This window comes from Sorex araneus, chromosome 2, assembly GCF_027595985.1.
Source record: "Sorex araneus isolate mSorAra2 chromosome 2, mSorAra2.pri, whole genome shotgun sequence".
NCBI lineage: Eukaryota > Metazoa > Chordata > Mammalia > Eulipotyphla > Soricidae > Sorex > Sorex araneus.
Window position 1 is genome coordinate 231,792,980 of NC_073303.1, and position 20,402 is coordinate 231,813,381.

Below are 20,402 nucleotides of genomic sequence, written 5' to 3' on the forward strand. Positions count from 1 at the left end.
ACGGGGAAGGAAGGGTGCAGGACTGCAGCCTAGGGTGTGGACAGGCTGGAGGCGCAGGGCCTTGCCGGCGCCTGGTACTCACAAACTTGGGTGGCGGCACATTCAGGCCCAGGCTGCTCACACTCACGTCGTGGCCGCTCTGCGCACACGCCACCAGGCGCAGGGCCACATAGAAGCCCTGTGGGGGAGATGGGCATCTCAGCCTCAGCCCCGTGGCGCCATCCTGGGAGGGGGCTACAAACCAGGCAACCGCAGACACGCCAGCCAGAAGGGGCGCTCACAGAGTACCAGGGCATGTACCTGCTTGTCCAAGAAGCCGTGGCCGTCAGGGTCTGCCAGGTCCCAGATCTGCATACAAGGACAGGGACAGGGACAAGGACAACACGGTGTCAACAGCAGAGCGGCCCCGGAATGCCCCCCCGCCCTCCGCCAGTGCCTCCCGTACCTTCCCCAGGACAGCGTCTGAAAGCCCAGAGCGTTTCAGGAACAATGCAGCCTCACTTGCCCCGACACGGCCGGTGGAGCTGGGGTCCACCTGCAGAGGGGAGTACGGCGGTCAGCCAGGGTCGGGGCACAGGGGCAGGGCCAGCCCGCAGCTTACCTGCTTGTAGTAGGACTCGTACAGCGGGTTCCCAGGGGGCATCTGTGGACAAAGCAGGATGGGCGAGTGGCTCAAGACAATCCCCAGCAGGGCCCGAGGGACAAGATCTGGTCCTAGCAGCAAGTCCAGGGGCCCAGACCGCAGAGGAGCATGGGCCAGCATGGAAGCAGGTGACACGGGGCCGGTCCCACGGGGAAGAGTGCCAGCCAGCAGGCTAAGAGGCACAGGTGAGCCCAGCCTGGGTGCTAGAGGCGTGGGGCAGACCCCTGGCTGTCCTCTGGCCTCAGCCATCTCTGGGGGAGCCCCACAGGGCCCTTGGCCTCCGCCCTTCTGTCCAGGGGAGCTGACTCACGGCCCACGCCTCACCCCAGCACAGGGCAGGAGACTGAGGTGCAAAATGATCACCACTGGGAGACACGTCCAGAGCTGCGGGGGCACGGAAGCTGGGCAGGGGCCAGGTGCCCTTGCACTAGGGGCCTGTCCCTGGGGACCCCTGAGGGCCTGCCCTGTAGCTCTGCGAAGACACAGGCAGGAAGGGATGAACCCTCAGCCCCTGCGAGGGGAGCAGCCTGCTCCACTCCTCTGCCACGACCCTACGACGGTGCCTGACGCCCACGCCGAAGCTCTCACGCAACTCTGGCCTGGCCAGACCCCTGTCTGCCTGTCCGCGCACCGCGTGCAGTCAGCGAGGCGTCCGGTGCGGGCGGGGCCGAGGACTTGCGGCAGGCGCGTCCCAATGTGACGCGGGACCCCCGGGGTCACCTCCCCCGGGGCACGGCGACCTTGTGAGTCCCCGGTAGCGGCGCAGAATGAATGAGCGCGGCGCCCCGCAGCGGGAACAACCGGGCCGAGGCGGGGACAGCCGGGCCGCGGCGGGGACAGCGGGGGACAGCAGGGCGGCCCTGGGCGGGCCGGGGGAGCCGGTGGCGGGTCCCGAGCCCCCGCGGGAACAAAGACGCGCCGGGTCGCCCGTCCGCCCTCCCCCCGCACACCAGGCCCGCCCCGAACGGCTGAGTCCGCGCCGTCAGCACCACGCGCCGTCCCACCACGGGCCCCCGATCCCTCACCCCGCGGGTCCCGGCCCCCGCGCCCGGTGCCCCCCCGGCTCCCGCGGCCCCCAGCTCCCGTGTCCTCCCGGCCTCCCGGCCCCCGCCCCGCGCGCCCCGCGCCCCGCCGCGGCCCTACCTGCTGCGTGAGCGGGACGAGCGGGGCCGCCATCTTCCCGCAGGTTCGGCTCGCAGCGGCGGGGGCGGGCCGAACGCGCGCCACGCATGCCCAGTGGGGCCCGGGGCGGGGTCGAGAGCCGCACCGTTCGCACGGGCCTGCGCGACGAGACTTGACAGGTGGGCGGGGCCTGGGCGATGGGCGGGGCCGCGGCGGAGGGCGGGGCCGCGGCGGAGAGCCCAGCGGCATCTGCAGCGGGTCACCTCGCCCCTTCGGCCAGGAGGCAGGCTCCTCTTCGTGCGTTGGCTCCCAGCAGCGGAACCAGTGTGCGTTCTGTGAGTTGTGCTGCGCCCGTGTAGGTCTGCGTGTCAGGGCTGGAGTCGGGGCTCCGTCTACACTAGCCGCGGCCGTGAGCCCCTCCGCGGTGGCCGCGGCAGCTGTCCAGTCTCAAAGGAGCCTCTCTGTCCCCCTCCGCCTCCTACACGCGGTGCAGTTGGCGGTGAAGTCCTCGGCCGTTCCCACCTACAGAGGCTGACCACGGCCAGTCTGCGGGCGTCCATGCAGGTGAGTTCAGGGGGCGCACAGTCCGTCCACGCATCTCATCGTGGTTCTCACCGGCCCTTCCCGGTCCTCAGCTGCGCCCACCTTGGGTACTGGGGCTCTAGCGGGGTTAGGGGCATGGTCTGGTACGGAAAGCCCAGGACTGGATCTGTACTGCCGGTCCACACAGGGGGGCAGGTCCGCATGGTCGGTCTACACAGGGGGCAGACTCTGAAGCCCAGGTCGGGTAGGGCTGGGGCTCGGGGCACTCACCGTGGCCACAGGAAGTACAAACGCTGGCCCAGGGTCCCGGTCCCGGAGTAGCCCCCCAGAGAACCACCATGTGGCGGAGGTCGCCGGCAGGAGCGATGAGCAGCTGGGAATAGACCCCACAAGGCAAGGTGGTGCTGGGTTGGGCTGTGTATGTGGGAGCACAGGGGCTATCACCAGCACTCACTCGGAGCACCAGAAGTGGTTCCCGGACACCCCAGCTGTGGCCCCAAAACAATAAAACTGGGGTCTGTTGGCCAGGGATTCTGTCCTATGAAGGCGGTGTCGGCAAAAAAGACAGGATGAGTGAGGGCACCAGACCAGCTTTTATGCTCCCTCCCCTTGTCCGGCTACAGCTCGCCCCCGCGGCGGAACCCACGGAACTGGCCTTGCCTGGCCAGTGGCAGCTCGGCCTCCTCCAGCTCCCGGACCAGCTTCACCTCCTCCTTCACTTGGACATCATCCATCTCCTTCTCTGGGCCCTGGAGCAAGAGCAGATGGCCTAAGCGGGGGCCCCAGCAGGCCTCCTTCATGGACTCTATGCAGAGGCCTTTGCTGCTGTGCAGGGTGAATATAGCAACAGGTGCTAGGTGGCCCAAAACCAACAGCCTCGGCGAGCATCTGTGGGGGCCCTTAGAAAGTCCAGCACTGCAGCAGGGCTCTGCGGCCACCTCCCTGCCCTTGGGAACCAGTAGTCAGCTAGGGTCCTGTCTGCCTGCACCTTGCACCTAGTGGTGCACATGCGCATGCTCGACTACGAGCTGGGGGAGGGTTGTGTGCTAGTCACTGCGTGCTGGGGGGTGTGCATGTGTGACTGCGTGAAGACAGGGGTGCGTTTGTGCACTCGTGACTGCATGGTGATGGCTACTTGTGTCACTGCGTGCTTCTGGTGCATATGATTTTTTTTTTTTTTTTTTTTTTGCTTTTTTGGGTCACACCCAGCGATGCTCAGGGGTTACTCCTGGCTTTGCACTCAGGAATTACTCCTGGCGGTGCTTGGGGGACCATATGGGATGCCGAGGATCGAACCCGGGTCGGCCGCATACAAGGCAAATGCCCTACCCGCTGTGCTATCGCTCCGGCCCCACATATGAGCATGGGGTCTGCATGCACACATGACTGCACGCTGGGGGCTGTGCTTGAGGCAGGAAGGAGGGGCACGCCTGACATGCAGAAGAGGGTGTACACCTGGAAACTGGGGACACAGGCTGGCAGACCTGCGGCTACACTGATACTGCCACGGCCACACAGCAGGGCTGGGGATGGCGGGGAGGAGGAGTTGCAGCCTGGAGCGAGTGATGGGCACTCCAGGGACCCAGCAGTGAAAGATGAGATGTGTGCAAGTCCCGAGATCTGGGCAAGGCTTGGGTGGGGTGGGTTTTGCCAGATTTACCCCACTTGCCAGTCTGACATCCAAGGGACCCAGTGCACCACCCCCACATACCAGAGGCCACAAACCAAAAACAACCAGAAGTGACAGAATCAAAGCAGAAGGCCTTCTAGAATATTGTTTTTTTTTTTTTTTTTGCTTTTTGGGTCACACCCAGCGATGCTTGGGGGACCATATGGGATGCCTGGGATCAAACCCGGGTTGGCTGCGTGCAAGGGAAACACCCTACCCGCTCCGGCACCATTCTGGAATATTCTTTTAAAATTCTTTTCCGGTTTGGGGCTGGAGCAATAGCACAGCAGGTAGGGTGTTTGTCTTGCATGCCGCCGACCCGGGTTCGATTTCCAGCATCCCATATGGTCCCTGAGCACCCCCTGGAGCAATTCCTGAATGCAAAGCCAGGAGCAACCCCTGTGCATCGCTGGGTGTGACCCAAAAAGCAAAAAAAAAAAAAAAATTGTTTTTCGGTTTTCTGGCCACATCTGGTGGTGTTCAGTGGTTACTCCTGGTCTGTGCTCAGGGATCTCTTGGTCTCGCCCCACGTGGCTTCCTGCCACCACACCTGGGCACACCGTGGTTCACCGCACATGGTCCCCACACCCAGACTAACCTTGGTCTCGCCCCATGTGGCCTTGCCAAACTTCTCAGCATATTCTTCGTCATCTGTGATCAGGAAATTATCGAAGATGGTTCCAGACCTCACCTGCAGGAAAAGGGTGATAGGAATAACTTTCCGCCTGGGCATGCTTAATCCTGCAACAGAGGGCGTGGTAGGGGTTGGAGGTTTGGAGGCCCTGGGCAGGGATCCGTATGGGCCCTGGGCGCTGGCCACCCTGCCCGCTCCAGGACACACTGGAAGCACTGGGGAACTTCTGGAGACCCCACCCTCCCTCTGTTGTACAAGGACAGGACCTGCCAAAGCTCCAGGCCGATGGCGCCAATGTTCTCAAATTCCGAGAGGTCGTACTCCGTCAAGTAGTTGGTGTTCTTCAACTTGTGATGGAGCCAGACATCATTGTTGATCCCCTCGGCTTTCAGGCTGTCCTGTGACAGCCAAGTGGACACAGTGGGCTGGGGCATGGGGCTGGGTACTGGGGGCAGGGCCAACTCTGGAGGCGGGGCCTGAGCTGGAGGCGGGGCCAATGATGGGGTGGGACCTGGGGTGGGCAGGGCAGGGGCCGGGAAGCCAGCAGTGGCTATGCACCTGGTAGGGTGGTTTCTGCAGCAGTGGAGCCTGCAAGTCCCCGTCCAACTTGCTGTTCCAGTCGCTGGGCGCACTGGCCCCGGCATCCAGAAACTGCTTATCCCAATCCTACCAATATGGATGAAAAACAAGCTGTGAGACTCGAAGGTCAGCACCAGAAACACTGGCACCAAAGGGGCTGTCAGGGAGGGCGCTCAGAGGTGGCGGAGGGGCATTGGTGGGGGCGGAGGGAGTCAGGGGACACAGATGTGGGGTGTGGGGGCGCAGAGGGAGTCAGGGGACACAGATGTGGGGTGTGGACAGGGCGGGGGAGGGGCCACACCTGCTCCCAGGCCTGTGGCTCTGTTTGTGTCTTCTTAGCCGCCGATTTTAGGGACACGAGGTTCCAGTCGTACTCAATGTCACCCGACTCGGCCACTTGCCCATCGATGCGCACCTCGTATGAGAGGTCGGGCCTGAGCACCAGGGTGTAGAGGTGTGTGAAGCCGTCCACCTGTGCCAGGGCATGGCCAGGTGAGACCCAGCCTCCCCCACACCAGCATGTGCACTTGCGGCTACACCAGCACTCATCCCTTACATCAACACCTGCATCCAAACCTGCACCTCCATCCGCACCTGCATCCACACCTGTATCTACACCTGCACCTAACACCTGCACCCACACCCAAATCAACCTGCACAACACTTGTGTTCACACATGATCCACACCTGGACCTGCACCTACATCCATATCTGTACCTGTATCCACACTTCACACTCACACCGCACCCACATCTGCACACACATCCACACACCTGCACCCACACCCGCACCTACATCTGCACCTACACCTACACACACCCACCTACACACCTGCACCCACACTCACATCTGCACCCACCTGCACCCACACCTGTACCCCCACCCACACCTGACCCGCACCCAGACCTTTACCCACACCCGCACCCACATCTGTATCTATGCTCAAACCTGCACCGCACCTCTGCTCACACTTTGTCCACACTTGTACATGTACCTGTGCCACCCCTGCACCCACACTGGGGTGACTGTTCAAGGGGGACAAACTCCACTAGGAAGCCAGTGGCAGGAGTGTCCCAGATCTGTGGCTGGCTACTGGGACACAGCAGCTCAGCTCACCACAGAAGGAAACAATGGCATCTAAACTTTGTTTAAGGCCCTGGCGGCGCCAATGGCAGGCTCATACCTTACACCTGATTGTTTTTTTGTTTGAATGATACTGATTCTTGAAATGCAAAATAACATGGACTTTCGTGACATCAAATCCACAAATATCGGGTCCTACAAGAAAAGCGGTAGCTCTGCTCAATTTCCTCCCCCAAACTAGGCCCACTGGACACCCACAACCATTCTTGGGTAAGAGGTAGGTGCTGGGCAAGGTCAGGCTCCAGCACAGCCGCACTGGAATAGCAGGCAGTGCCCGTCTGGGCACAGAGGTAGCCTGTCAGCTTCACAAAGCAGGTCTGGGCACAGAAAAAGGCCAGGTCACTGTGAGTGGTCTCAGAAGTACTACCCCTGCAGATGATGCGGGAGGAGGGGCCGGGGACATGGGCAGAGGGAACTAATCAGGCTGGGAAGTCCCAACACAACAGGCAAGGCTGCCAGGAGAGAGCCGTGGCCTTAGTTCACAGCAGTGGCCCGTCTGGGGTTCAGCCCTCACCTGTGACCTGCAGGATTTCCCCCAGAGCCCTCCTCACGCCTATGGGGGCATGTCCACCCTGCACCACCTCCCAGACCGGCCCACCGAACATGATGTAGTACTGCGAGTTCCGGTTGAGCTGCTTCTGGTCCAGGTGGGCCGGAAAGATCTTGATGTAGCCGCCCCCACAGTCCATCTTCTGCTCGTGCTTCACCGTGTACTGCAGCACCAGAGTCCGCCCCTTGTTGCTGAACGGCCGGAAGCGTGCTGAGATGGCGTAGAAGCGGCTGTTCTGTGTGGTCTGCAGCCCTGCAGGCAGACTTGGGGCTCAGGAGATGCCCCTGCACTCCCCAGGGCCCCGAAGCTGCCTCCCACTCAGACCAGCACAGAGGTGGAGGCTGGGGCACGCCTGGGTCTGCTTGAGTGGACCCTATGCAGTGCTGGGGTCGGCCACACCCATGCAAGGCAAATGCCCATTGGACCACCACCTCCTTGACCCTGTGGTTGGCGTGGGGCCTTTCTGGTGGGTCATAGGCGTTTTGTGGGTGTGTGGGACACTATACCCCTGGTGCTCAGAGCTGACTCCTGGCTCTGTGCTCAGGGCTGAGTCCTGACCAGGCTACAGGGAACTCTATGTGGTGCCAGGGACCAAACCTGTGTCAGTCACATTCAGAGCAAATGCCTTAACTCTTGTACCCCTTTGAAAGCAGCTCTGACCCCTTTGCTTTTTTAATTATTTTGTTGGTGCTGGTGGGTGGAGGAGGGTTGGCCGCACCCAGTAGTGCTCAGGGAGCACTCCTGGCAGGCTCAGGGGGCCGACCATATGGGGTGTCAGGGATCAAACCCAGTTCAGCATGGCAAACGCTCTACTCGCTGTATTAGAGCTGCGGCTCCTGTTTTTTTTTTTTTTTTTCTTTTTGGGTCACACCCAGCGATGCACAAGGGTTACTCCTGGCTCTGCACTCAGAAATCACCCCTGGCGGTGCTCAGGGGACCATATGGGATGCTGGGATTTGAACCCTGGTCGGCCGCGTGCAAGGCAAATGCCCTACCCGCTGTGCTATCACTCCAGCCCATTTTTTTTTTTTTTAAGATTTGTTAGGCTCATTGGGTGGTGCTAAGTCTGTAGCTCTGAACTGCCTGAAAGCAGCAGACGACACACCACCGCACACACACACTTTCGCTCCCAGTCTGCTTGTGCCAGCCGCCCCTGAGAGATGTGCAAGTCAGAAGGACCTGAAAGATGGGGCAGGGGCATGCCTTCAGGAGGATCTGTCCAGAGACAGATCAAAAGGAAACCGCGGGGTTCTGCAAATCCGCCGGTGCCTCGGTTTCCCCACACGCACCCACGCCCACCTTTGTCTTTCTCTTTGTGGCCGTAGAACTTGCCCGACGAGAGTCGGAAGTGCCCGAAGCTCGAGTCATTGGTGGACTGCACCCAGCGGTTCCTCCAGCGCTCTGTGCGGGGATAACAGGGGGCGGGTCAGGGCGGCCGCAGGGGTTCCCGGCGGCGCGGCCGGGCAGTCCCTTTACCTCCATCCAAGAACTCCTCCTGAAAGTAGACGGTAGCCAGCGCCACGCGCAGCACGCAGAGGGCGCATAAGGCAACGCGAGGCGGAGCCATGCACGTGACCCTGACCTGGACCCCCCCCCCCGCGTCTCCAAACTACAAATCCTGGCAGACCTCGCGCGCCGACTCCCCGGCCCTGAACTACGACTTTCGCGATTGTGACCCTGAAGAGCCCTGGGTCCCAAGCCCTGAACTACGACTCCCGACAGGGCCCGCGATTGTGACCTTGCGGCTTTCATGAGCCCGAGGGCGCGGTGCACGCCGGGAGGTGTGGTCGTCTTCGCTTTGGCGCTGTTGCCCGGGCAACGGGCGGCTCCGGGCCTGAGTGCCTGGCTGGGATCGCGGCTGCAGCACTGGCGCATGAATTGGACCGTGTGCGGAAGGTCGGCGAGGTTCGGGAGAGATGCTGCGGGGAAGAGGGAACACCCGGGGCTGAGTGGGTCGGGAGGGCAGCTCGCGCCTGTTTTCTCGTTGGGATGTCCCTTGAGGATGTTATGCGTGCGCTGGTGGGAGAGCCCTGCGGGGCGCCCGTGTTGGGTCCTTTTCATTGGCTTTAAGGAATTTTCTGGGGGCGGGAGTCTTGCTTGCCTCCCAACCCCTTTTCAGGTACTTTCGAGGGGTGCAGAGCTGACTGATTGCAGGCTTGGGCGCACTTCCTCCATATGTGCCCTGACCTATGTCCTTTAGAAGGATTTGACGTGCGCATGACGTCAGAGGTGTGTCGTGCGTGTGACGTCATGCATGTCGTGCATGACCTTCCTTCTGCCGAGTCCAGAGGGTTAAGTGCGTGGATCCCCGTTCCCTGTTACCGAGTTTTAGTCTTTCACGAGCCCCTCCCCCCTTTTCTGGTTTGGGGATTGTGTTGGGTTTGGGGGCCACACACTCTGGGTGCTGGGAACGGAACCCCGAGCTTCCGCAGGTTGGCCCTCTCCTGGCACCAGCGTTGTTTTTAATGGGGGCTGCCTCCAGGGAGGTGGGGATGCACTTGGGATCTTGCGTGTGCGGCACTTTCCCGTGCTGCTCCCTGTGATTTTCTTACTTTGGTTTCTGGGCCACACTCTGCGGTGCTGAGGGATCCTGGGTGGGGGGAGGGACCCCGGCTCCCGCTTGCAAAGCCGAGCCCCCCTTCCTTAGTGCCCGCAGCTCTCGGGGTCCCGGGGGCTTACAGGGTGGGTCTGAGTCGCCCCCGCTTCCTCCAGCTCCCGTTGGCATGTGGGGCCCCAGGTGCGACCCCTCCACTCGGCTGTAACCGCACATTTTGCTCTCCCTCCCCTGACAGGAGCTGCCTTTGGGTCCTTTCTCCTGAGCCCGGGTCCGGGCGGGTGAGTGGCAGAGGGACACCAAGCAGGGCCTCTGAGCATTGCGTGCAGTAGTGGGGTTCCTCCCACCCAGCCCGCTCCAGGCCCCGCAGAGAGGTGAGGATTCGATGGGGACCCCCCCGTCCGGGCTCTGACACCCGTCCCCCCACCCCGCCCCGTGCCCGGGACGCGCGTCTCCGGGGGAAGAGGCTTGGGGTACTGGGCTCGCCGCCCGAGTTTCCTCTGGGCAGGGCTGGGGTCTGGGCGCAGGCGCGCGCGTGCGCAGGGCCCGGGAGGGCTCGGGTAGGGGCTGTGCGGGGGGCGGGGCGGAGCTGGGGGCTGTCACACTCCCGGGCCTGATCGGGTGCCTGCCCCGCCCTAGGATGGCTTCAGCCCGGCCAGCGGGGCGCGGGGGATCCCGGGAGGACCCGCCGCTGGATCTGCTGCGACACCTGAGCCTCGGCCGGAGTCTCGCCCCCGTCACGCAGGGCCAGAGCCGCTTCCTGAGCCAGCGCCCCACGGGAGTCCCGGAGCCGGAGCCGGGGACCCGCCCCCCCGCGTCCACTCTGCGTGCCCAGGCCGCGCTCTCCAGACTCGCGCGCCTCGAGGGTCGGCTGCAGAGCCGGCGGGCGCCCCACTCGGGCCCCGGCACCCCCATCTCCGGGGACAGCCAGCCCAGCAGCGCCGCCTGGAGCAGGGCCGGGAGCCCCCACTCCCCAGCGCGGGGAGCACCCCGGGACCAGCCGGGACGCAGGTTCCTGAAGAAGCGCGGGCCCTCAGACGCGGCGGCACCCCTAGAAGCCCCCCAGGGGACCAGCCCAGCGCCCCCAGCACCCAGGGGCTCCCCGGACAGCGAGGAGGAGGAAGTGAGGGAGCTGCTTGGGGAGCTGACAGAATCGTCCAGAGAAAAGGAGGCGCCGGGGAAAGGACTCTCGGTGAGCGCCCCAAGTCCTGTCTATGAGGGGTCACGCCCCGGATCCCACTTAGCCACTGACAGCTCTGTGCTCCTGGACTGGGGATGTGACATCTGCCCACAGCCCTGAGCCCACTCAGGTCTGCTGTGGGGGTACATGTGTGCCTGTGTATTATGTGGATGTGTGTGTCTGTGTGTATCTGTATCTATGTTGGTGTGTCTGTGCGCATCTGTGCCCATTGTGCATGTGTGTGACTGTGTGTCCATGTCTGTGTCCGCTGTGTGAGGGGTGATTTCTACCTTTTCCACCTATGAAAACTGCTGCTCCAAGAATACCCAACTTCCCCGAAGGCGGGAAGTGGGGACTGGTTAGAGGGTGGGGGGTCCAACTTCCAAACCTCTGACGTCTGACCTCTCTGCTTAAGTAGGGCCGTAGCCCAGCAGAGCCAGAGCCCGAAGCCCGACCACGGGGTGACCTGCAGCCCCCCGGCCCTGCTGCTCCTGCCTCCCTGCCCACCCTGGGCTCGGGGACCCCATATGCTCCTCATCAGGGAGTGTCTGCCCCCAGTTCACCATCACTCTCCGATCCTGTTCCTCTCTCTGGGGTAGAAGCTCCCCAGGGCAGTGTGGCCGAGCCCCTGGACATGTCCCTGGCTGAGGACTCTCAGGACAGCCACGGTGAGTGGGTGGGGGACTCAGCGCATTCACTCCCTTCCTTCGTTGTCCCTTCAATCCTTCGCCCCTGCACCTTCTCCCAATCCCCACCCTGTGGGAAAGGTAGCTCAGAGTAGGGGGCATTTTGGGGGCTGCTACAGGGGCTGAATCCATCCCTGACCCCTCACTGGGCACCACAGGAGAGGCCCTCTGAAATGTGAACATGAAAGTGAGTGGGAGCAGACTCACGGGACCCTGGAGGCACAGTCTAGCAAAGGCTACCCCAGTCCCCCCACCTTGTTCCCGGAGTGGGGCAAGGGGACAACTCCACTGTACTGTCTCTGCAGATTTCTGTGTCCACATCCTGTCCCTGAGTGACCTGCAACCCAGCAGCCCGCAGGTGAGGAGGATGCCATGGGACACCTGATGGGACTTCGTTTTGTGTCCCGGGTGGGGGCATCTGCACATTGGGACCCACCCAGACTGGGGCAGAGTAAGGCTCTGGTGGGCACCAACCTCGGAGCTAAATCCACAGATGCGAAAGGCACCCCCCTTCGCCTATGGGTGGGGAGGGCAACGCCACATCCCGGTTTCAGGGTGCAGCTGGCTCGGAGGTGGTGTCGGCGGCCAGAGACCCCCTGACAGATAGCGAAGTGTCGGAGCAGGTGGGCAAGGACTCGGCTGGCTCAGGAGACCCCACGGCCCGTACCCCCAGCTGCACTTACTCAGAAGATTTTGACGGCTCCGAAGCGCCCTCTGACAGCACTGAGGCCTCTTGGTCCGAGACGACCCCCAGACTAGAACCGACCCACATGCCCCGCGTGGTAATGAAAGAAACAGCAGTGCAGACCCCAGATCCTGCCTTCGCCTACCAGTGGCACCCGGGTGAGTGCAGGGCCAGCCAGCAAGAGAATCTGCTTGGGGGCACACAGCGGAGCCCAAACCTCTGGGGGCGGGGATTCCTGGGAGGGGCCTACGGGAGGGATGGGGTCTGCAGAGGGTGGAGCCTTGGAGAGGGGCGGGTCCTGCTCTAGAGGAGGAACTTTTATGAAGAGCAGAGCCTTTAGCAGTAGCCTGTGGAGAGGTGGGGCCTGCTACTGGGGAGGGGCCTCAGCGAGAAGCGAGGCCTGCTATTGGAGACTCCTTGATGGAGGCGGGGCCTGCTGCTAAGGGGAGGAGCCTGGGGTGCCAGGGCCTGCTGCCTGGAGGCCTGGACACCTACTTCGCAGCACCCTATCCAGCCCCAACGTGAGGGCTGGAGACCAACCCCAGGTCAGGGCCAGTACTGCCCCCAGTACACTCGCGTGAGAAAGGAGTTGTAGAGAAAGACAGAGAAGCAGCGTGGCGGGCTCCGTGGTTTCAGGCATCGTGGGGCACCGTCTTCTGATGCCCTGACCTGCTGCCTCCACTTTGGCTCTGCACAGCAGCCGGCACGGCGGCCATGGGGCCATCCCTGGGGGGCGCCTACGTGGACCCCGTGCCCATCGCCAGTCACGTGGTCAGTCCAGATGCCATTGAAGGTGAGTGCCAGCTTGCGCCCCAGCCAGGGTCCCAGGGAAGGGCCGGGGCCAGAAAGACAGCCCAAGGTGCCATCCTTCCCGGAGCTTCCCCAGGTAGTTGCGCTGGGGCCCATCCCTGTTGCGGAAGAAGGGAGCCCTTGGGTGAGAGCCAGAAGCACCCCATGTTGTTACATATGGTCACTGCACCCCGGACCCACCCACAGCCCTGACCGCGTACAGCCCTGCAGCCCTGGCCCTCAACGACCTGCTGAGACAGCAGCTGAGCCTGACCCGCCGTTTTGCGGAGGCCAGCCGGGAACTGCATGGTGCATTGCTGCAGGCGCTGGGGCCGCCAGCCTTCCACTACCACACGCTGGAGGAAGCGCGTGAGGTAAGGGGGGGTACTTCCCCCGAGGCTCCCGCCCCCACCATCTTGCCCAGCCCAATCCTGCTGCGGCTCAGGTTTCACCTTGCTGCAATGTGCTGCCCAGGGCAGTGCCTTGGAGAAAGGGCCACAGATCCTATTTCCAGGCCTGGGAGTGAGCCTGGGCTCCCAGACCAAGCCGACTCTTTGCCTTGCTCACTGTGACCAAGGTGGGAAGGGCCTCGAGCAGCAGACGCCACAGTCCCACCTGTGCCCAGGGGGCCCACGACATCCCACCCCACAGGGCTCCTCCCCTAATGCCCATTCCCCAAACCCAGTGGGCCTTCTGCCCACCTGCCTGGGAGGTGACCGCGCCACTCTTCCCTGAACACAGTACATCCGGCGCCACCGGCCCACCCGTCTCACCATGGAGGCTGCTCTGGAGGAGGTGAAGCAGGAGCTCGAGGCACCAGGTGCCTGGGTCTGACGGCACCGGCCATGATATCACCTCCCTGTCTCCCACACGCACACACAACTCGTTAAAAAAATCTTTATTGGAAGGCAAAAACAGTAAAACCCACAAATGGTTAACAGCACGTGTGCACGTGTCCTGAATGCCACACGTGTCAACAATTCACAGCTACTGTAGACAAAACCAGAAGTGTCACCGTCAACAGCTGGGACGGCTTTGGACATAGGAAAGACCTGTCCCAAGTAGGCACCGACCAGGTGGCGCCCTGTGCCCGGTGTAGACTGGGCTCACCGCCTTGGCCACTGCAGGCTCGGATTTCAATGACAACTAAAATAACTGCGCTAATCGCGGCCTGGGGCCCTGGCTGGGGGCCGCTATTCCAGACCTAAACTATTAGGGTAACAACGAAACCCACACAGCATCGCAAATCAAACAGGCTCCGTGTTTCCTGTGTACAGGGAGAATAGCCGGGCCAGGCCAGGGCCAGTGCCAGGGCACTACTTGCACTCGTCCCGGGCCTTCATGCGTGCGATGAACGAGTAGCTCTTGTTGCGCCTGTAGTTCTCGTAGGGGTCATCCAAGGCCACTCCCACGCCCTTATACTGGTCCCACTTGTCCCGGACGTCCCCGCCTTTGATGGGGTCCTGGATCCCCTGTTCCTTGGCACCGAGGCCGCCAGATCCACTCCAGCCTTTGGGAGAGGCGGCTATGAGCCCAGGCCCACGGGGCGGCCCTGGACACGCAGACACAGGCAGACACAGCGCTCGGGCGGGCACATGCTGGTGCAGCCCCCAGCTCCTCCCCTGCTTCTCGAGGCCCTGGTACTCACCCATTTTAACCAGCATCTGATGACCCTTGTTCTCCTCCCCAAGCCGCGAGTCCGGGATGGGGGGTGCAGAGTTGGAACCCAGGCCAGCTGCGGAGCTGCGAGGGAGACTTGGTCAGCAGTGCTCAGCTGCAGGGCCCCGTCAACCCTTGGCCCTCCCCAGGTTTCCCTGAGCTCCCCGGACCACATGGGTAGGGTAGGGGGACTCACGGCGGGGTGGCGCTGCGGGAACGGGAGCGGCGTCTCCGGCCCGGCGAGTAGGATTTGGAGCGGGAGCGGGAGCGGGAGTGGGAGTGGCTGCGGGAGGAACGGGAGCGGGAGCGGCTCCTGTAGGGAAGGGGCGATGTGAGAGGCCTAAGGTGCAGGGGGGTGCCCCGCTGCAAACCCACTGCACCCCCACTGCACAGGGCAGCCTGCCTACCTGGAGTGGGAGCGGGAGTAGGAGCGGGAGCAGGAGCGGGAGCGGGAGCGCGAGGAGGAGCCGGAAGACTTGGATGAGCGTGAGTTGGAGCGCGATGAGGAGCGGCCTCGGCTCTTGGACCTGCTCCTGGAGCGGGAAGGCCCGCTGTGGGGAGAGGCAGTGAGCCTGGGCAAGCCTCCTCACCTGGGCCACCCCCCGCTGGCCCCGCACTCACCTGTTCCGCTTCTCCTGGCCCTTGCGCCGCCGGGCCCGCATCTTGGCACGGAAAAATTCGTAAAGGCCATTCTGCTCCCAACCCTCACTGTGTGCATACATGGGGACGGCGGCCTGAGTCAGTTCCCACAGGCCTGGGACACGCTCCCATCCCCACACAGGAATCCCGAGCCTGTGGGTGCCTACCTGTTGCGCGGCCTGTCGTGGGAGGGGGGGCTGTAGAAAGCCTCCACAGCCGCCAGCAGCCTCTCACTGGGGGGCATGGGGGGCGGCAGGCGGATGTCTTTGGGGTCCAGGGGCTTGTACTCATGGTCCTCCAGCTGTGGGGACACAAGGTCACCCATGCGCCATGCCACGGGAGGGCACACTGCGCGTCCAGGCTATGACCGCCACCAGCTCCTTACCTTCACAAGGGGCGCCATCAGCCCGGCGGGAAGATCGAAGTAGGGAACGTTGGGGACCAGGCTGGGGTCATCGTGGTTGATGTGTGGGGGCCCCTGCCGCCGCATGTGGGGGGGCTGTCCATTGAAGCCGTGGGGCGGAGGACCAAAATCGGGGTGCTGGGGGCCCCCCCAGGGCGGGTGTTCATTGATCCCAGGATGAGGCATGCGGTGGCCAGGGTGATGGTGAGGCGGCCCCATGTCTGCGGGGCGGATGGCCGCAGGTCAGCATTTCTCCCACCAGTCCCATGGCTGGCCCTGGGTCCACGAGTCCAACCCCGCCCTGCCCCCCACTCACCAGCTGGGAAGTCACCCTGTGGGTAATCAAAGCGCGGTGGGTAGGGTGGCCGCTCAAAGGGGTGGCGCGGGGGGAAGTCGTCCTGCAGGAAGCGCGGCGGGAAGCGGCTGAAGCCGTGGGGATGTGGTGGCTGGTTAAACTGGGGGTGCTGCTGGTGTGGCGGGAAGGGGCCGCGGAAATGCGGTGGCCGCTGCATGCGGAAGGGGGGCTCACGCTGGCCCCCGCCCCAGGGTGGCTGTTCGTGCTGGCTGTTCCAGGGACCCTCGAACTGGTTGTTCCAGTTGGGGTCCGGTTGGTTGCTCCAGGGTGCGTCACGCTGCCCGTTCCAGCCGGGGTCTCCACGCTGCTCACCCCACATGCCCTCGTGGCTGTTGTTCCAGGGCGGACAGTGGGGAGGCCCGCCCTGGTGGTGTGGGTAGGGAGGCTGCTCGGGAGGCTGCGGGGAAAGAGGAGCAGACGTGAATGAGCCACATGGCGTGGCCCTCCCACCATGTCCCCCCCAGCGTCCCAGTGGCCATGCCCACCTGCTGCTGGCCCCATGGTGCCACAGGGTGCGGCTGGTCAAACCATGGAGGCTTGCTGGGCGGGATCTGGTCATGGGGCCCTGGACCCCGGGGACCAGGGGCAGCAGGGTCCTGCACGCCCCCAGAGGCGTCGTACTCGGAAGATCCAGGCATCTGGATGGGAGGCTTGTTCTCATCTGCGAGGGCATTGTGGGTCAGTGATCCGGGGTGGGGGTGGGGCACCCACAACCTGCCCATGCTGTTTCTTGGAGCCCCCAGGCCTGTGGCACCTACCAGGCTGTGTGGTGGGCGGGATGGCTGGGGCCGGTGCAGGTGCCGGTGGAGGAGCTGGGGGTGGCGTGGCCTTGACCTCAGTGTCCAGCTGGGGCAGGGGCAGGGGCTGGGGCTGGGGCTGGGGCTGCGCCAGGCTGCTGACAAAGTCCTCGTGCTGCGTCTTCAGGGTTTGGATCTGCTGCTGGAAAGCCAGCTGCACGGGCTGCACGGCCGCCGAGTGCTCGCTGATGAGCGTGGCCTGCGGGCGGGCCGGGGTGGGCATTCAGGCTGAGTCAGGAGGAGGCCCCAAGGGGTGGGGATGCAGGTCCAGGTAGGAGTCGCCTTCCCTGGGGCCTCCCCCAGGAGCTACCCTGCCTCCTTGCCTGATACTGCCCGAGCCCCAGCGCCGGGCTCTGCAACTGCTGAATGATGGAGTCATCAAAGTAGCCGTTCTTCTCCCAGAGCTGCAAGAGCTGCAATAGGTGTGGGCAGACCAAGTCACGTTAGGGTTTGAAGGCCCAGGAAGGGGGGGGCGCCCAGCCAACCCCCCCTGCCAACTCGGGGCCCCGCGCACCCGAGCAATCTTCTGCTGTTTGTCCTCCTCCACGGCCAGGAAGCTGGTGCAGTAGATAGGCACCACCACCCGCTGCAGTGCGGCTAGCAGCTCCCGCGCCTGCTTGCGCTGGCTGTGAGGGAGAGAGCTTCCGCGCGTCAGGGCCCTGCCGGGACCCAGCCATGTGCCCATTACCAGCGTGGCTCAGGCCACGCCCACAGCACAGCGGGGAGGCGGGAACCTGGCCCTGCCTCTGCTGCCCACTGCTGGGGGAGGAGTCCTTGTTTTTTTTTTTTTTTTTTGGGTCACACCCGGCAATGCACATGAGTTATTCCTGGCTTATGCACTCAGGAATTACTCCTGGCGGTGCTCGGGGGACCATAGAGGATGCTGGGAATCGAACCTGGGTTGGCCGTGTGCAAGGCAAGCGCCCTACCCGCTGTGCTATTGCTCCAGCCCCCAAGGGGGGAGGAGTCCTTGGAGCAGCCTTAGCACCACCCCAGGCCAGGCGCTCCCAGATAGGCTTTCTCAGGGGGCAGCGGGAGGCGGCAGCAACGGGCACACAAGGAAGCAGAGACAAGTCCCGAGGATCGGACTGAGAGCGGGCAGAAGTGGGGATGCAGGCCCAAGAGTCCCAGACCTGACACAAAGCAAAGGCCATGGCCGGACACTTGAGAGTGGCAGGGAGGCGGCGCATGGTGGTGGGGGAGGAAGGGCGAGGTGGGGGGCTGGGCCACAGCCTCACCAGTGGTGCAGGACATCGTTGATCAGGTAGATGAGGTGCAGGCGCAGCTCAAAGTGGGCGCCATCTGCCGTGATACGGTTGCGCAGGTGCCCGGCCATCAGCTCACAGTGCGGTGGTGACTTGGCGTTGCTAAACATCCAGTTCTTGCCGGCCTGTGGGGGTGAGTATGAGGGTGAGCGGGGGAGGTTGGGAGCGGGTGCTGGTGGGCAGTGGGGGTGGGCTGGGCAGAGGGTACAGGCAGGTAGCAGGCCAGTCCACGCACTGAGATGGCATCCTTGGTGCACGTGTCGATGATAGGCTGCAGCAAGCCGTCAAACTCGCCCATGTCCAACTGCGTCTCCTCCAACAGCTTCTGCATCTGCTGCTCCAGCGCATGGTTCACAGCCGCCGTCACCTGTTCCTGAGGGGACACCCACATGAGCTGTTGACCCCACACCCAGGCAGGGTCCCTAGCGATGAAGGGGAGGCTGAGGAAGGCCGATGCACATTCAAAACCACCCTCACAAAAAAAGCGAAAAAGGGCTGCCTCACTGGCACAGATGGTGAGGACAGACATGAGATGGGGTGGCAGACAGACAGGGCCAGGCAGGAGCAGCGGCATCCTCTGCTGCCAGCCACCTTCTCGTTTCTGCATGTGGTGCCTCAGCTAGCAGATGCTGAGAGGGTCCAACATCCAGATCCCGGGGACCCCCCAGTCCCCTGTACCTGCCGCAGTGCCAGCAGGTGTTGCTCCTGCTGCTGCAAATTCCACTGGCTCTGCTGGATGAGCTCATCCACGGAGGGGGCACCCTGTGCAGGCGGAACGGGGCCCGCGGGGGCCAGCGGCGGCTGGGGCAAGGGTGGGAGCGCAGCAGCCGGCTCCAGCTCTGGTGCCTGCTGCTTGCAGATGACTGGGGGAGAAGGACTCCATGAGGAGAAGTCGCCCCAGGTGCTCAGGGCCCCCGTGGGGCCTCTGAACCTGCCTGCAAGGCTGGGTCTGCACCTCCTGCTAACTCTCTGGAACAGTCCCTGACACCCCCATGCACCTGGCCAACAGTTAGGGGAGAACATTCCTGGGTGTCGTGGGGGGGTGGGGATCAGGTCCAGGGCCCTGTAGGTTTCTGAGCCTCTTAGGTTCTGTAGACACCCTGGTCCCTCCCCGGGGAAGTGACACGCTGGGACCAGTGGCCTCAAGCTGAGCCTGATGGCAGCATACATAGGCTGGACTGTCCCCCACCCACAAGTTTGGCCTTGACGTCCCTCACCGCCCCCCCCCCAATGTTACAGCCAAATCCTATTCTAGGCACCTCGAGGACAGCTGTGCCGACCTAAGTCCTCAGGCCCCTGCCCCACCACAGCCCGGGCCCACTATTATCAGCACAGTTTGACTGCCACCTTGCCCCACCCGGACCCTGCCGCCCGCCGGGCCCGGGCTTGAACTAGCCGTGACCCCTCACACCAAAGCACGGTGCCCGCTGGCGCTCCCTTCCCTGTGCCTGGGATGCGGATCTCGAGGTGCCTCAGGCCCCCCACCGACCCAGGAGGGTCTCACGCTAGCTGCACAGCCCGGATTGGCGCCGCCGCACTCACGCTGCTGCTGCTCCAGCGCCAGTTTGCATTTGTAGTAGCTGTAGAACTCGCCGCCGAACAGGAACGAGAACTTTGGGTTGTCCTTCTGCTTCTCCATCGTCATCTTCTCAAACTCGGGCCCGTTGCGGGCCACGAACTGCGCCAGCTTGTCGATGACATTTCGCAGCTCCTGGTCTGCGGGGCCGAGAGAGGGCCACGCGGGCCGTGAGCCCGGGCCGCCCGGATGTGCGGCCGCGGCGGGCCGGGCCCGGGTAGGGGTAGGGGGCGCCCGGCAGGGGCCGCCCCCGTACGGGTCCCGGCAGGTGCCGCGCGCGCGCCCGCACTGCAACCCCGCGGGAGAGGCCGCGGGTCGGGCCGCAGGCCGAGCCCCGCCCCCTTACGGCCCCGGAGGCCCCGACGGCGGGCCGGGCCGCTCAGGGGCCCGGGGACAGGGAGCCGCACTCCGCGGCCCCGGGCTGGGCCTCACCGTCGGGCGGCAGCGGCATCTCCATGGCTCCGGCCACCGGGAACGTCCTCCGGCGCCTCACGATCGCCCACCAGCGCCGTCGGCGGAAGCCGGCCGGAAGTGGCGCGAGGCGGCCGTTTACGGCGGGCCTCGTGGGCGCTTCCGCCCGCCACTTACGGCCGTCGCCAAGAAACGCCGGAAGTAAGCCGGGAGGGCGGAGAGCCGGAAGTCTCGCGATGCTTGTCAGCGCGTAGGCGGGGCCCGCAGCACCCTGAAGCAGGAGTCCCCCGCGCCCGCCCCCCCGCCCGGACGTCGGCCCCGGGATGCGATGGCGAGACGAGCTGGAGGCCCTGGCCCGCCTCAGGGAGATGCCGAGTCCCGGGAACGCGAGTGGAATTTTTCTTTTTTCAGGGGGACCCGTCAGTCCCCACTGCTGTCAAGACAGGCGGGAGACGTTCCAGAAGGCGCCGGCCGCACCCGGGACCCGGCCGGCTCCGCGCGGGCCGATGCCCCGAAGCTT

The 20,402-nt window shown here is 63.9% G+C and overlaps 4 protein-coding genes across 25 annotated transcripts in view; 1 reads left to right on the forward strand and 3 right to left on the reverse strand.

Annotated features, from left to right (window-relative positions):
- EPS15L1 (epidermal growth factor receptor pathway substrate 15 like 1) overlaps positions 1–2,017 on the reverse strand; it is a 16,887-nt gene extending 14,870 nt beyond the window's left edge. For 8 of the 11 annotated variants that reach the window (XR_008628531.1, XM_055126666.1, XM_055126660.1 and 5 more), the window contains exons 1-5: positions 1,787–2,017; positions 606–643; positions 446–535; positions 301–348; positions 83–178 (exon numbers count right to left, since the gene is read on the reverse strand). Coding sequence is in view for 10 of the 11 variants with exons in the window: in XM_055126666.1 (XP_054982641.1) it covers positions 83–178; positions 301–348; positions 446–535; positions 606–643; positions 1,787–1,874 (360 nt within the window). In the remaining variant the exon portion in view is untranslated. Of the gene's footprint in view, positions 1–82; positions 179–300; positions 349–445; positions 536–601; positions 644–1,786 lie in introns of all 11 variants that reach the window. The other 3 variants (XM_055126663.1, XM_055126670.1, XM_055126661.1) reach the window with 2 other exon arrangements.
- On the forward strand, positions 1,975–13,720 carry C2H19orf44 (chromosome 2 C19orf44 homolog). 10 transcript variants are annotated; one of them, XM_055126678.1, is made up of 11 exons: positions 1,975–2,100; positions 2,259–2,329; positions 2,932–3,142; positions 9,676–9,811; positions 10,077–10,629; positions 11,036–11,285; positions 11,609–11,661; positions 11,858–12,146; positions 12,686–12,781; positions 12,985–13,151; positions 13,519–13,720. In XM_055126678.1, exons 5-11 carry the CDS (start codon positions 10,078–10,080, stop codon positions 13,609–13,611), a joined length of 1,500 nt encoding a protein of 499 aa, XP_054982653.1. In that variant the 5' UTR covers positions 1,975–2,100; positions 2,259–2,329; positions 2,932–3,142; positions 9,676–9,811; position 10,077; the 3' UTR covers positions 13,612–13,720. The 10 variants fall into 10 exon arrangements, with proteins under 10 accessions (XP_054982653.1, XP_054982652.1, XP_054982649.1 ...); XM_055126677.1 differs by lacking the exon at positions 2,932–3,142; XM_055126674.1 differs by lacking the exon at positions 1,975–2,100 and having other exon boundaries at positions 2,192–2,329.
- Positions 2,336–8,486, reverse strand: CALR3 (calreticulin 3). Of its 2 annotated transcripts, XM_055126683.1 has the most exons (9): positions 8,360–8,486; positions 8,183–8,284; positions 6,932–7,135; positions 6,374–6,468; positions 5,492–5,662; positions 5,170–5,277; positions 4,878–5,009; positions 4,576–4,668; positions 2,336–3,057 (listed from the first exon to the last, which is right to left on the reverse strand). In XM_055126683.1, exons 1-9 carry the CDS (start codon positions 8,448–8,450, stop codon positions 2,926–2,928), a joined length of 1,128 nt encoding a protein of 375 aa, XP_054982658.1. In that variant the 5' UTR covers positions 8,451–8,486; the 3' UTR covers positions 2,336–2,925. The 2 variants fall into 2 exon arrangements, with proteins under 2 accessions (XP_054982658.1, XP_054982659.1); XM_055126684.1 differs by lacking the exon at positions 6,374–6,468 and having other exon boundaries at positions 5,492–5,624; positions 6,949–7,135.
- CHERP (calcium homeostasis endoplasmic reticulum protein) lies at positions 13,661–20,168 on the reverse strand. 2 transcript variants are annotated; one of them, XM_004616667.2, is made up of 17 exons: positions 19,904–20,168; positions 19,438–19,611; positions 18,574–18,758; positions 18,131–18,268; positions 17,869–18,020; positions 17,145–17,256; positions 16,954–17,043; positions 16,592–16,829; positions 16,319–16,494; positions 15,795–16,230; positions 15,461–15,699; positions 15,243–15,376; positions 15,058–15,144; positions 14,844–14,987; positions 14,633–14,749; positions 14,426–14,520; positions 13,661–14,287 (listed from the first exon to the last, which is right to left on the reverse strand). In XM_004616667.2, exons 1-17 carry the CDS (start codon positions 19,926–19,928, stop codon positions 14,094–14,096), a joined length of 2,736 nt encoding a protein of 911 aa, XP_004616724.1. In that variant the 5' UTR covers positions 19,929–20,168; the 3' UTR covers positions 13,661–14,093. The 2 variants fall into 2 exon arrangements, with proteins under 2 accessions (XP_004616724.1, XP_054982646.1); XM_055126671.1 differs by lacking the exons at positions 18,574–18,758; positions 19,904–20,168 and having other exon boundaries at positions 19,438–19,570.
- Positions 20,169–20,402: the final 234 nt, after the last annotated feature.